The sequence below is a fragment of the Orbicella faveolata genome, unplaced genomic scaffold (assembly GCF_042242905.1).
Source record: "Orbicella faveolata isolate gen_17 unplaced genomic scaffold, um_ofav_v1 contig_26, whole genome shotgun sequence".
Classification (NCBI taxonomy): Eukaryota; Metazoa; Cnidaria; class Anthozoa; order Scleractinia; family Merulinidae; genus Orbicella; species Orbicella faveolata.
In genome coordinates this window covers 8,861,083-8,877,379 of record NW_028301554.1, presented here as the reverse complement: position 1 = coordinate 8,877,379, position 16,297 = coordinate 8,861,083, and the positions used below count along the sequence as shown (strand labels likewise).

General features: G+C 39.2%; 1 protein-coding gene across 1 annotated transcript in view; it reads left to right on the top strand.

The window, feature by feature from the left end:
- Positions 1-5,808: 5,808 nt before the first annotated feature.
- Positions 5,809-16,297, top strand: part of LOC110064406 (uncharacterized) — a 35,411-nt gene continuing 24,922 nt past the window's right edge. Inside the window, exons 1-3 of the mRNA XM_089296173.1 lie at positions 5,809-7,038; positions 7,591-7,821; positions 9,389-9,542. Coding sequence (XP_089152299.1) covers positions 6,345-7,038; positions 7,591-7,821; positions 9,389-9,542 — 1,079 coding nt within the window. The 5' untranslated portion in view covers positions 5,809-6,344. The remainder of the gene's footprint in view (positions 7,039-7,590; positions 7,822-9,388; positions 9,543-16,297) is intronic.

Sequence of the window (16,297 nt, the reverse complement as noted above, 5' to 3'; positions counted from 1 at the left end):
AGAGACGGTAGTCGCACAGAAGGCCGACTCCGCAACCTCTACACGGCTCTGGCGTTTTCATTCCTTCCTTCAGCTGGTAGTTGTGCTGCCCGCAATACACCCCGTAACAACGCTTCCCGCAGCTTTCTTTCCGGCCCCGCATCAGCCACGCGCACTTGTTTGGCGCTCGAGACATCGCGGCTCGGGTGGTATAACAGCGGGCTCGCTTGTTTCTAATCGGTGGCTCTCCTTTGTTGTGAGTAGTATAGCAGGAGTCAAACAAATACTGTTTCAAAGAGGCAGCTGAATTTCACCGTTTCGCAGCCCCCAGGTTCAACCGGTCCGAGCATGTGAGGGCCGGACTTGACGGTGGGGGCTGCGATAAGGTGAAATAAAACTCCCTCTGCGAAACGGTATTTGTTTGACTCCCGCTATACTACTAGGTTGCTTTGAAGTTTATTCCGGTGCATTTTTTGAACCCATAACTGATTTTGTGGAAGGTCACTGTACACCTATTGAAAAGGGTTAGTGTGAAAAAACTTTGTAAAAGTAGTTGCTTTCAAAGTTTTAGCATCTGACGTACTGGGTATGCGAGACCCTTCCACGTCTGGTGCATCTAACAAAAGCAATGAGTAGATGTGTCAATATTTTACTGGTTATTCTTTGCACCCTAATAGCAGCGAAGTTTACAAAATGAATACATTTTCCTTGAATTCACTTTTAGAGAAAACAATAAACACAATTCATTTTCCTTCAGTTCCGGCGCAAGATCATTTTTGCTTTCGCAATGAAAGAAAACTGCAAGTGAATCAAGGGAATTAACGTTAGTAAGATATCGTTAGATATCGACATCCGTTGATATCTTTCCTTTTACACACATGAAGTATCAAAATAGAGTCAGCGATCTCGTTTCGTTTCTACATCAATTCGGTGCAGTTCGTAGTTTCGTTTGTCTGATTATCTGAACAATCGTATTATTGAAGGATTTTATTGTTAAGACTTCTTTCAAGCTTTCGTTGAAAATACATTTGCTGCAGTTAAGACCATAATGAGTGACATTTCACGCCCGAGGAAGACTGCTTTCATATTCACCACGCAAACGTGGCTACTGGCACGGATACAGTGGTCAATTCAGCCTATGCAGCTTGTTTTATCGCCGCTTTCGGAACTGGAACAACACGTAATATTTGTTAACTCTAATTCCTAAAATTATTGTTACCTGTTTGTCTTTGTGACTTCTCCGCTGTGGAAATAAAAGACAACATCGTTTGCTACCTCTGGTTCATCTTGGAAACCGTGCACGTGAGAAATCTACCGCCGTGCCGATGCATGCACGTTTAAATGACAGTTCGGGCATACGGTAGACTTCCTGCCAAAAAAATGCATTTGCTTCAATGTTCGAAAGGTACATATAATAGCCGCGCTGTTTATTCTTTATTTGTTTATTAATTTTTCATCTGTTAGTCTTTATTTATGTCCTCATAAAGATCAGATCGCGATTAGATTGGTGAAATTTGGAATACGAAAAAAACCTGGCGCAAATGCTTAAATTGCTTAAATTTGAGAACACTGCTATAGGAGCAGACAGTGAATGTCTGTGAATGCCATTACGTGGCTTTTGAATTCATTTAGGTCTTTATGACGACCTTCATTAAGTGCACGTAGTACACAAATGTTTTCCCTGTGTAGTGGTTCATTGCTTGCAGAACCGTCTTTTCGGGTGGCATAAAATGACTCCAAACACTAACGTCTCTTATCGCTTCAGCCGTTTGGGACGACTTTCTTTCAGAAAACATAAAATGGTGTCACGTCTTCTACAGTTTATCGATCTTTATTAAGACTCTATTTATCTTAAATGAACGGTATCCTTCTAGGTCGAAGAACATTCACCTATAAAGGAAATCTAAATGGCAAATCACGCGTCACGTACTTGTAAAATGGCAAATCACGCATCAGGTTATGATGTCCTGTCCTGCGTCACGCGGCTAATTTCGTCTCAAACATGCGTCACCCCGCTAATTTTTGGGACATCAAACGTCACGCAAAAACCATTTGTCAGACTCCATGCATACTGAATTGTGACAAGTATTTGACACAAACTTATGGTAAGTAATAATAGACAAAGGGAGGGGATACGTATCCCTTCCCGCGAGGAGAGGAAAATCGTCCAGCATGCATTTGTTTCACGTTCACAATCTTTGTGATATGTTCTCATGAAAATGATACCAAATGTTGTTAATTCATCTGAAGTTTCCCTGAAAGCAACTTGCAATGCAATCTAATGGCATGGCATTGCATGTGATGGCATCAAAAAGTGATGTTTTTTTCCAGGTCATGAAAAAAAAACAAAAAAACAAAAAAACAAAAAAACAAGAACAATTGATTTTTAAAAAATACATACCCTGTCGACCATATAAATGATCTGCGAATGAGAAACTTTGCCACTGAAACAAGTCACTTCATAAATAAATTGTATCGCGCGGCGCATTCGACGGCGAACCCTTTACATACTGGTCAGCGGATTGGCAAAAGTCCAACAGGAATCGAATGATCGAGTGAACCTCACATCCATACCTATATCCCGGATTAATAACTAACTCATTATTCGAGTTAAAATGAGGTGAAAAAATCTGTGGTTTGGTGCCTTGAAGTGGCTTGATAGGCATTTGAAGGTTTTTGAGACTGACAAAAAAAGTTAGAGAAATAAATAAATATTAACAAATAAGTATCAAAGTAAAGTATCTTAATTAACCACTCCCCAATGCGGCTTTTCAGGGTCAATGGAAAGAAACAATTGCAGGGAATAAAACTGTTCAGTCGATATCAACTCTGTCTTTTTATTATTTTGATTTCTACATGCAGGGTGTGGTCCAGTGATTGGAAATACACTCAGAAGTCCCGGATATCCCAGAAATTACTTAAATAACACAGATTGTATTTCTTCGGTTCCTATTCCACAAGGCATGGTGATTAATGTGATTATTAACGAACTTTACCTGGAGGATAGTATATCTTGCGGGTAAGTACTGAGTTTTAGTGTGTAAACAAGTTGTGAATGTAGGGAGAGGTCCAGTGACCTGCATTACTTTCTCCACAGAATGTAAAGCCTGAATGGGCGAAAGTCTCCTCTTTTTTTCAAGGAAAGTCATATTTGTATTAATCTGATTATTTGATTGCAAGTTGTAGGAGGAAACTTTTCAGCTGTGAGGATGTGCTCAGTTCCTTCAACAACTTCGAGTTCTTAAAGTGGCGTTAGGCTGAATATCCTTCGTTTTATCACCAAGTAACAATTGAATGCTTTCCGATTTGAGTACCTTTTTAGTAACAAGGACGAAAAATTCTGAAACTAAATTATAGCTGCAAGTTAAGGGGCAATAATCAACCACATCTTTGTTTTTGTATACATGCGAGGGTTTGGCTATTATATTTTATTCGCAGCATGTCGAAACGAAGGAAATCACTATGAAACTACTGAAGATAATTAAACATAGTTTCAGGAACACAACTTACAGTAAAGCAATAAGATTTTTCATCACCATGCAAAATCAGTAATTTCGATGGCATCGAAAATGGCAAAGGCTGACTAGGGTGCTTTGATTTGTATAAATATTTCACTTTTATCGTCATCATTATTTGTTCAATGATCAAGTCTTGACAGAAACCGTGCGGAAAGATAGTCATCTGGATTCTTAACATTGGCACGCACTAGAGGACACGTTAGACGCGTTGGTCCCATTGCAGCGACATTTTCCTAGTGTGAAATCTTTGCTAGCACGGAAAAGAAAGCGGGAATGGCACAGTGGTGAGAGCGCTTGCCTCTCATTAATGTGGCTGGCGTTCGATTCCGACCAGGTGCCATATGGAGGTCGAGTTTGTTGCTGGTCCTCCCCTTGCTCTGAGGATTTTTATTAGGGCTCTCCGGCTTTTCTTTCTCCGCGAAAACCAACATTCTAAATTCCAATTTGACCAGAATAGAGGACCCGTATGAAAACTATCTAAGGCTGACGTGGCTTCCTCTCTTGATATCGTAATTTATTTTTAAATTATGTATCTATTTATGTTGCGGAGACAACGCAAAATGTTGCATGAAGTTCAGCTGGTTCGAATTCGTCGGTCACGAAGAAGGGAAATAATGACCCCAGTTTTGATTGTCGAATCGCGAGCACTGCTCTTGCAATCTGTCCCTGCTATAACAAAGAAATGAAGCGATATCCTATTGGTGTGCACGATCTTGCTTACTGTCCCTGCAACATGGGTTCTATGCGTACACGCGAAGGGGCTTGTCCCCGCTTCACGACCCCACAACATGTCTTTAGTGTGTTCTGGCTGACCTTTACGCTTTTCGAGCTCTTCTATCTCAGGTTCTAATAAACAATAAGATCACGAGCTCGACATTCGGCCATCGTGTCATAGTTGACGAGGGAGCAACTATAGCGCGATAGAAATCGAGAGCGAAAAATCTAATTGTTTTAGTAAAAATCTACTAGGCGTTCAAAGCTTTTTCTAAATCCTCTTCAGAGGCACTTCGAAAACGCCAAGAAGGGGCCGTCATTTTGTGTACAAGGGCACACTGCTACGCTACTCACTATCTATCACAGAATAGATAGTGAGAGGGTAGCCAATAGAATTAAACTTAGTAGATTTATCGTAATGAATAACAAAATACTAAGCCAAACCACTTGCAGTATTTGCATAAGAACACTAGTATAAATTTACTCAGTATAGATAGTGCGACCCAACTTTAATGAGAATAAAGTGAGAAACTTCAATGGCAGTCGGTTACACTTACCGCACTCTTTAACTTAGCTTAACACATTGCCAAGTACGGAGTTACGTGACTTTTCAGTACGCACTCTGCTCATAAGGAAATTGGTTGAATGAATTAATATGAGTGGCTACACTCTCACAACATTACGAAGTTCAAAATTATGGTTAAAAAACTGACATGCGTGTGCGTAATGCACTTTCGAGTGATCTCCAAGTTCGTATCTCGAGTCTTCGCGCCTTTCTGTGCAAGCGATTGACTCTCGAGAGTTCTGTTGCAGGATCGATTTTGATTGGTTTTAAGAAAACCTTTGAAGGCGACCAGAAGTAAAACAACAGGGACCTGATTGAGGCACATTATTTTCATTTAGGCATTCGCAATTCAGCTAGAAGCGGGATATTTTCGGTTTTCTAATAAGTACTTTCAGGGTCACTCGGTTCTCGAGTGCTGGTTAAGGGGAACGAAGAATCTGGGTTCCAGGTTGAAATGACTCTGTTACAGAACGTCACTTGTTTATCTTTCATTTCTTTGTAGCCAAGATTATTTACAGATTACCAATGAGAAGAATCGGGTTTTTGGCAAGTACTGTGGTCACATGTCTGGAAAGAGAGTTCTGGTATCTGGAAAATACGTCTTGATAAAATTCCACTCAGACAACAATATTCAAAACAGAGGATTTTTGATGGAGTTCTCAACTGTTGTGCCAACCTGTAAGAAATGATAATTAATTGATATGGAGTTTGATGCTTTTATGATTGAGATAATAACTTTAAAACGTATTAAGGAACAGACGAGATATATTTATTGAACAATTGTAAAACCAGAACTGATAAGAGGGAGTAGACGTGTATCTGTAAGAATGACTGTTGGGGACGATAGAAGTACGTTGATATCGAGAATCAATCAATACAATGAACAACGATCGCACGATATCTATAGACAGAAATTTGAAATTTTGCAACACACTCTACCAAGCTTTGAATTTTCGAATTTTGCATCGAGATAGCCTCCTTTAAGACAGGTGAAATATTTAATTGCCCAAAGGAAAAGGTTTTTTTTTCTCGAGCACGTAAGGAACAATTACCAAAAACTTTGTCTCCCTCCACAAACTCGAAAGGTCTTCCATTCCTTGGTAAGTGAAAGTACCATGTTCAAGCTTCACGAGGTAGCCTGCATAGGTGGTCGTATTCTTGCGTGAGTTATCCTAAGCCAACGAGTTAAATTTAACTTGACTCCTCGCAAATTTCCTCGTGGCTTCGCCACTCGCGTTCACTCTCGGTTTCGCCGCCAAAAGCTCTCGCGCGCAAAATCCCGCAGCTACGCAGGCTAACCATCGAGAGCTAAACAGTTTTGGAGCAAGTCACGTGATACGTTCTAGTCCAATAATAGGAAGGTGTTCATGATATAACATCCATAAACCTTGTGTCGAGTGGTAGGGTCTCCAAGAAATAAAGCTCACGTTTTTCCTGTGGCCAGTCGTTAGGTATCTTTGAGACCATATGAGTCCCGTACAGAAGCAGATTCGACACCAAATGGTCAACTACAAAAAGCGGGTTAAAATGACCATAGAGAACCATCGCGGAAATTTCTGTCCTATAAAATGTTTTTACTGCTGTCTTATTTTCATGTTATTTCTGGCGATGTAAATAATATTTATGTTTTACTCTTAGCTGTCCCAGAACCTATCGCCTTCTACCCCTTGAATGCTCGCTATAAAGCCACAGAAAAAAAGAACAGACAACTAAGGGGAGTCCTGGGAGATGTTGCGATTACAAACGGACCCTACAACGAACCAGGCGGAGCGTACATGTTTTATGGGACTGGAAGCAGCTACATTGAGTTTCCGAATAAAGGGGGCCTGGACACTCGGCTCTCAATCACATTAATGTCCTGGGTTCAACCTTTAAGCCAAGCTGGACCACTATTCAGCTATGGAGTTTCTGGTATCACTGTCTGTATCTGGATTACAGTCGATGGAAAATTCCTTAATCAAATCACCAAACACAGATCTTTTCAAACACTGACTACCATAGCAACTGAGGCTCTTCCAGCAGGAAAGTGGGTTCATGTTGCAGCAAGTTACGATCACAACAGCGGAAATAACTCGCTGTGTATCAATGGACATTTGAGAGCCTCACAAAACATTGGCACAGGTTATGAGATTGCAACTGCCTCCCAGAGAGTTCGAATGGGGGTTAAAGATGACATTGGATATTTCAAAGGGAAAATCGCGGAAATGAAGGTTTATGATGTCGCACTGAACGAGGCACAGATACAAACATCGATAAGACAAGGTAACTAAAAACAAAGTGCACTTTTTCCCGAAATCGTTGTCTCGTTACCCTTCCCGATGATTCCCTTAATTAATAAAACTCCCGTTATTGGACAACTTCGCAAGAGGTAGCAGACACCCGTTTCAGGATACCGCTTCGCAAAGCAGTGTCTCCCAGAGGACAAAAGAAATGATGAATAGGATCGGAGAATATCGAGAGCAGACAAGCATGTGAGAGTAGACGGATTTCTTAATTCCCGCTGTTTCACGTCGTCCGAAAATAAGTCTGCACGGACGTTCGCACACTAAAAGTGACATGCAGTGTCTTTTTAAGGCCATTAAAGGCAATGTTTTTGCCACCTTTTAGAATTCTCTCATGGGTTGCTCTGAGCACGCACCTTGACCTTACTCTACGTTTTGACGTAATCTGCGTCTCTATTACAGCAAGATGTGATTTGTTTAAAATCAATGTAAGCAGGTATGGTCAGTCAATGAACATTAAGACTAAAAGGTTTTTATTTCTATTTTATTAGGTTTTTATTTTATTTATTTTTTGTTTCTTTTTTATTTTTAGTTCCACCATCGGTAACATTCCCAGTTGCTCTGTTAGCAATACAAGGAGGCATGTTGTCATGTTCAGCCAGAGGAACTCTTCCCATATACACAACACTGATACGTAACTCCACAGTACTGGTGAATGCAACAAACACTGGAACCATCCGTCTGGACAAGGGTGGAAACTACACCTGCCAGGCCATCAACCAGTATGGAACTGACGCGAAAGAACTCGAAGTCAATTTTACAAGTAAGAGCTTTTTTTCTGGCCTAATCTCTCTTTTCTTGTCAAATAAAGTACAATGCTTGAGAGTGAGCCCCAGGTAAACTTCGAGAAAACGCCCTGTAATGGCCCTCTGGGTGCAAAGCATTACGCCCCTGTATTGCAAATAATGAACGGGTTGGAAACTTTAACTTAAAGTGAAGTTCCATGCTGTCCATATTGTTGTGAAAAAGTTCTTTCTGACTATTCGTTGGCCATAGCACCCCTTGATTTAACTGACATCTCATGCAGTGATCGCACTTAAGGGCATATCTTGAATGCCTTCAATCCTGGCCATAACGTTTGAGACACTATAAAAGCAATAGGGTACTTTTTTCGTGTTTACGTAGCTTCATCTAAACACTTGGGGACTTCTTAAAAGAATTCTTAAAAGTTTTGCAAATCCTCGACCAGCGTCTCGGGTTTGACTAACTATCTCGAGTACAGAGGATATACTTCTACACCATGCACTTGTAATTGGCAGATATCACATTTATTCATCGAAAATAAAGAAAACTCTCCCGAATTTACAAGTATTTTCACAAACTTTCCTCAAGTGAAAGAAATCGAAAAATTTTATACTTATAAGACAAACACTGTTAAGAAATACAAATCGAAATGGAGTCTATTCAAATGAACTGTGACTTCAATCAACCATTTTTTTTAACAGTTCCCCTTTTGCTATTCAATTTCTTTCTAATTTTACTCTTTATTTTTCCAAAACCTTACAGTTGAACTGGCGGCCTCCTTCGTAATTTGTCTTTTTTGTGTCCTTTTTTCTTTTCCCCTTTCCCTGTTGTTTCTTATCTTGTACGCGCTTTTAATAATGAGCATGCTTCCCCAAATAGACACAATATTTCAAATCAACTAAAAACAAAATCATTAAGAAGTTAAGAAACATAGGAAAGTGCGCACCAGTATTTTTTAACATCGTGTGGTAACTAGTAGAAAAACACAAACAGAAACAAAAAAAACAAACAAATGTAATAAATAGTATTATCTTTTGGTAGAAATATATGTAATGTGAAATTATTAGAGTTTTTTTTTTTTAAAGTAAACTAGAAATCGAAGACGTTATTGGAAAACTAAATAATATCATATACAATAGAGGGAGGGGAAAAAGTACCAGAATGTAAGTGCGTAAGTATAACCAAATAAGCAGTAGATAAATGTTGTACTGTAACTGCGGTGTAAGTACTGTAAAGTAAGGAATGTAACGTAGTCCTCGAATCTCCCAGCCCCTCACGTGTTTAGACGAGGCTACATAAACACGTAAAAAGTACTCAATTGCTAAATCTAAAGCTCGATGTCCAAACTTTGAAGACGTCCATGAGAACAGTTTTAACCCATTCTTTACTCATCTTTATTATATAACAGTCGAATAAAGTAAATATGAATTCTCATCCTTCAAGCCATATCAAGTTTGGTTTAAATTAAGCTAGGAGAGATTTTTGCTAGGCCTTCGTTAATGGATGTCCATTCCCCTAAAATGTCGGTAAAAATGTGCGCCTTGTAACGTTGAAGAATCATACAAAAATCGTCTTTGTATTAACAGAATATGGCCCAGAGATCGGCTTTCTCACCAGTGAAGGATATCCTTACAGCTACCCAAGGAATACGGACAATATATCCGCATATCCTATTCCAGAAGGCTGGTCGATGAACATTTACTTTCAGGATTTTGATGTGGAAGAAAGCAATCATTGCCTGTAAGTGATATAGCTGCATTGATCGAGTGTATCAGCTACATTTATCTAATGTAGAATAGAGCCATGTGATGGTGTCACTCTTCGGATGAATTCCTATCTATTCTGGATCTATGCATTTGTCCAATGCGAACATAGCCTTATCAATTTTTTTTAGCTTTATTTGTTAAGTGGGAGTCCCGCTAAGAGCGGTCCACTCGACTTCGGGACCAAAAATAATTTTCCCTCATTTTTTGTCCGTGAAAAGCGTTTGGCACATATATATAAAAAAGCAATTTATTATTTTTCAATTTCTTATTTTTGCTTTGCTACGAGCCAAAATTGAATTTTGGCCGAGCGGAGGTTGCCGACCGTGATCAGAAAGGTACAATTCAACGATTTTGTGAAGCGTGCTACGTCCCCTAAAATGCAGCTCAGAATTTCAGTTTCATACAAATTCTAAGGTACATTCATTACTTTGACTGACGAAATATGGCAACTTTTCGAAAAATTCTAGGCTTACCAGCAAGGCTGGAAGACACACTACTCTGAGGCCTTTGTTCACCTACTAAAATTTAGCGAAATTTGAGGGAGAAAATCTCAAAAGTTAATTGGGTCTACATGTAAATGAAGGCTAAAAAGCACATCACAGTAAATTTCTTACCTTAATAAACCGTTCTATAAGTTCAAACCACTCCAGAACCTCACAGTCATTCTTATCCTCACGGTGTCTGTAGAAATCGTAATAGCCGAAAGAAAAATATATTTTTGATAACACTTCTACATATATCATCTATCTTGAGCATTAACATAGCTGAATTAAACGTGGTGTCTTAAAATACAGACTTATATTCACAACAAACACCAGACAGGACTGTTTGCCTTAGTAGCAATTAATGTGGCTCCATAGGGTAATCATTTATGGCGCTGCGCGCGCAAGTGTATGTTTTGAATGCCGTTTTTGCATTCGTTTTTACAGCCAGTCCTCTCAAACTAATTACATTAATAAGCAATGATTAAATAGTGTTTTACTATTATCTCTGTTAAAATCATTGGTTTTAGTCTTGAATTATAAATGCCCAAACAAATATTTTTTTACTTTTTTTTTGGCTTTAAAAGGTCTAGATAGCAGCAGACATGTAAAGATTTTAAGGAAAACGACCACTTTTTTAAGTTTAAAAGACATGTTTCGACAGAACTTCTGTCATCTTCAGTTGAATGAATGATCACAAAGCAAGTTGAATAAGAAGTAGGCAAAAATGCTAATTAAGACAAATAGTAACAACAGAACGTGAGAAGGTGTAAATTAAAAGGATAATTTTAGATTTACATGGTGTAATTGCTGATTGAGGCAAGGTAGTTCTTTTTGAATATGGATAGCCTCCTTCATCTTGAGTTGAAAGCTGGTAGTGGCGTGATCTAAAATATGAAAGCAGTCTATTGAACACAATGAGCGACAACGTTCAGAATTCTGAAGATGTTTGAAGATGTGAGAGGCCCTATCAACGGCTAAGTGCTCACGTACGCGTGTAGAAAAATGTCGGGAGGTTTCGCCGACATAACAGGCATTACAGCCCGCACATGTAAACTTATAAACCACACGTGAACGAAGCCCGCCGGGGATAGGGTCTTTCACACCAAAAAGGTTACCTATCTTAAAGGAAGGAAAAACTAATTTGATGTCTAAATCATTACAATAGCGCTTGATTAAGTGTCGAAGTGTGATTAAGTGATTAAGTGTCGAATCTTCTTCTGAGTTTACACCTTCTCACGTTCTGTTGTTACTATTTGTCTTAATTAGCATTTTTGCCTACTTATTATTCAACTTGCTTTGTAATCATTCATTCAACTGAAGATGACAGAAGTTCTGTCGAAACATGTCTTTTAAACTTAAAAAAGTGGTCGTTTTCCTTAAAATCTTTTTGGCTTAACTTGCGATTTTCTTGAACTTCCTTCGGTGAAATCTTCCCAAATTTTCACAGCATATCACTTCCTGCGGGATACGAATTTTAAAGACGAAAAAAGTAGGGCCGGGTTTGTAAAGGCAGGTTTTTCGATTTTTTCAAATTTACGTCTTTTACCGCTGTGAGAATACTAGTCTTATAGATTTCCCTGAAAAACGAGCTCCGACTAAAGTAAAACATTTACTACCAATCTGCCAAGTTTTACGGAATTTCATCAAGGGAAACGCGTTCATCGACCAGTTTTGCTTGTTGTTGACGAAATAAAATATCGAAATATGGTGACGTTTTCCTTCGAGCGCGCGCAGATTACTTGAGCTTTCGTCCTCAGCGCGCGTGCGATCGTAAACTGTAGGGAGCCACCTTAAACAAAAGTTACAATTGAATCATTTCGCCTGTAGTTCAGCACACACTACTGGCTGTAATTTCTTTTTTACAACAGAAAAGGTTTGGTGACAGTTGCACTGTGACTTGTCAAAGCTGCACTGAGAATGACGAGCCACTGAATCTATTTATAACATGAGCATTATTTCACCATGTCCTCTAGCTTGTTAATTAAAGAAGATTTTCTCTCCATGGCTTTGTGGGGAATTTCAAAATGATGGCACATGGCCTTGAGCATCGTGACATTGAATCCCATGGTTTGGAGCTGATCGTTCAGAAACAAGGGGCGCTGCTGCCGAAAGAAGTTATTATGCTTTTATAGGCGGATAATCGGACGGATAAAAATAGACGGATTATCCGTCTAAAATGAACACCGTTCCGTTTTCACACTAAGACGGATTATCCGTGATGGACGGATAACCCGTCTTAGACGGATTATCCGTCTCTAGTGTGAAAACAGCCCATACCAAGACGGAAAATGTAGCAGACGAATAACCCGTCTAGACGGATTTTCCGTCTCTAGTGTGAAAACGGCCATTTTGTGAGCACAATTTCGGAAATCAGGAGCATAATTTGGGAATTCTGGCAAAATTTTGGCATAATTTGACAAAATTTCGAGCACTGCTAGTAGCATTTCGGACTAAGTGAAAGAGGGACTGATCGTAGTCTGAGCAAGCACAGTAGGAAAAAACCCAGGTCCGATTGCCTGGCTTGGGCAAGTAAATTTTGCTCTTGGGCAAGTGAAAATGGAAATTTGGTGGTCTGGTCCGGTGGGCAAGTGGAATTAGCCTCAGGAGTCTTGTTAGTGATAATTTCCAATCAAAACCTATTTCAAAACTTAAGACTGCAAAATGAGCAAAACAATGAGTTGAAAGCATGGATTAATTTAATATCCAAACATTCTTTGTATCTGAAACAACACTTGTGTCACTGAACAGTGTCTTTCACGTAATTTAGTACCAGTCAGCTCATTTTGTTATAGTCTATCACTGATTATAGACAGTACCTAGTAAATGATGTAGTTGATAAGGCACGGACACTACATGTTCGTGACTTACAACAATGTACGTGTAATAGCCAAGTAATATTTTAGTGGGTTCAACTGAAAACTAAAATGTACAGGCCTACTGGGCTACTGAATTTCAAAATTGTTTTCCTGCCCTGGCAAGACGAAGCTTAAGAAACTAAAACCACTAACGGTAAGTTATAAAGAACCCAGGCTGTCACCAGTTAAGGTCTTGTGCAATATGATGTAAAGTTTTACAAAAATACCCAAGATGAAAGAATTAATGCATACCATGTTCCCCTAGCCTGCAAAAACAGCTGATGCCACTTAGGGGTGGGGGGGGGGGGGGGGGGAGGGGGGGAGCGAAGAAGGACGGCTATTTTCACAGGCTAACATTCCCCTTGAAATATAAGTTGTTGTTACAGTGTATTTATATGATAATATACAGTAATTATGTAAAAGTTGACAAAGATTACCCCATCAAGTTGTAAGGTCCATTCATTTCTAACAGGAAACTACTTTAATTTACTGATGTTGCATGACTGTAGAAGCTACAGGTATACATATAACTTCCTCCTTAATCCTAAATTTTAATTACTTCTCCCTTTCAAAATTTACCTTCAATTGCAGAAAATATTGCAGCAACTTTGTAACAACATTCAGTTTCGCAAAGTTAAAAATAAAAAAGAAATACATATTGCATTGTTTAATAACGGCAGTGCTTAATATTTTTGTCTCAATGTTGTTATCATGCTGAGACCATAAAGTTGCCTTTCCGCTTTCAGAAAAACGAACTGTTTGATTTAGCTTCCTCTAGCTCGCACTTCAATTTTCCTACAGATAGATCGAATCAGTCTATGTCATCTCAAGAAGGTAAAATTATCACAGTGGATGAGTTATTTACGGCTGCACAAAAGCGACATACATAGTTACAAATACTGTGCATCCATGTGCATTTAAGCTCACATGTATAACTGCCATAACTGATCAATGTGATCTCACATTAAACAGTGCCTAATGAGACTGGACGAAGAACCATTTTTTCAAACTCAGATCTATGTTTCATAGGCAATCATCTAATTCGATAAAACAGCTGAAGTGGAGACAGTTATGTTAAACCCATGCTTTATTAGGTCCAACTTACGTGTATATCCAGCTTTTCGAATGAAAGACACTCGACCAAGACAGAAGCTCAAGCCTACCTCTATTTCGTTGAAGCATCTGTTTACCAGATAGACAAATCATGGACGCTGCGTCTACGAGTCATATGATTTGGTTCGGTCGCTTAACTCTCCTTCCAGTTAAAGAAAATAACCAATAATGATGACTAACCGTTTACAGAAACACACCAGTTCTAGTCGTTTGGCATCGCCAGGCAGCAATTTGAAATGGTAAAAAGGTCACGTGGTCACTCAATGACAGCTGACCAAAATGCCTGCATCGCACGGGTCAGTAACGGGTCAGCGGAGACAGATGTCATTGGAGAATCCGTGTTTTCCGCCAAAACCTCTCCGCCAAACTTCACATAGATGTGGTAGTTCTTAACTTCCAGTTACCAGTCCAGGATTTCTAACGGTACGGTATATGTTTAATTTACCTTCCTCTCACCCCATTTTGTTGTTTACAATTCTCGTAACTTTTTCAAGTGTATTTTACATCGAGACCTACGTGAGCATGTTTCGCGAGTAAGCATGGCGATTTCCTGTTTGAAAAAACTAAGAAGGTAAATCGATTTCACTTGGGAATGTGTGGCTTTGCTCCAGCCGTAACTACTCGCACCAAATCGAACGCTCCATTAATCAAACTTCATCGAAATCAATCGAACTTAATCGAGCGATTGGGTTCGAACTTTCGCAGAACAAAATTGGGACAATCGAACGGAATCGAACTTTGTTTGTATACGTGGTATATTATGTGACTCTGTTATCACACCTAAAATCCAGGCTTCAATCAAGCCATGAACAGAATCCTTACATTTTGGCCGCAAAATTACATTTAGGTGTCACTAAACCTGTATTTGTTCTATTGTTGTTTCTATTCAATGTCTTGATAATTTTAATTCATTCTTCATTATTCCAGTGTGCTAAGAGACATTTGTCAAAAATCTTGTCTATTTTGTGTGGTTGTGTAGAACATCATGGATGAAGAGCCAAAATTTTCTTTGGCTCATTCTGTTTGATTGCCAAACTCAATCAACCCCAGTTGTTTGATTCTATTCAATTACTGAACATGTTGATTAGTAACATGTAGTTTAGGTGTACTCTGCTTAATATTCTATCCATTTTCTTTGCACGTATCCTGGCGAGATCAATCGAAGAAATCGATAATCGTTAACAATCGATGGCAATCGATGACAATCGATAAAAATTATTATGTTGATATCAGAAATTGATGACCAATGTATGGTCCAAAAAATTGTGTTTTTTAATTGCCATTGATTGTCATCGGTTATCATCGATTGTTATCGATTCCCCTCTACCACGATCATGTATCGCATTGATCACTTTCAGCACATTCCCGTGATCTCCTTTCTTCTTCTGAGTAACGAATCGCTCTCCAACATGGACAGGAAATGGACATTCATGGTACACCTTAACGACCACCTGGTTGATAGCTTAGTAAATAACCTGACATATATTTTCCTAGGTTGTTTCTTCAAACCAGAGCAAACGTCACGAGGTAAGTACCAGACCACAACTGGAACTGAATTACTCCAGTGGGTAGATTATTGACCGAGATATGATGAAAAATAATCTGCTTGACAGCAAACGATAGTCAATAATAATCGATGGCAACCGAGGACTCAAGCTTGTGATTATCAATAAATTGGTCATCGATTGGCCGAGACCTTGTTTACAAGCTTCGTATGCTTGCTGACACTCTTTTGTCCATGTCCACTGGACACCCTTTTTGAGGAGCTCATGTAATGGTGCTAGTGTGGTTGCTAAATCTGGTAGAAATGAGTGATAGTACTGGACCATGTCCAAAAACGATCTCAACTCACTGACATTTTGTGGTACTGGTGCCCTTTTTACAGCATCCACTTTCCCCTCAACTGGATGCAAACCTTCGGCATCTATCTTCAAACCCAAATAGACAACTTCCCTCTTCAGAAATTCACACTTTTGCCATCTTCAAATGCAGGTTATATTTAAGCAACCTCTCCAATACCTCAGGCAGGATTTTGATATTATCCTGCCAACTGACACCTGCTTACACACACATTTTTCTACTCCTTGCAAAATCATATCCATTTTAGCTTGGAATATTTTCTGTTTTCTATTTAGTGGTAATTTGGTGTACGAATAGAGTCCCTAAAATAAATTACCTTACCTTACCTTACCTTACCTTGTGTGTGCTAATTGTCAGGTACTCACGACTTGCCTTGTCAACATTTAGCTGAGCATATGCATGCGACAAATCAAGTT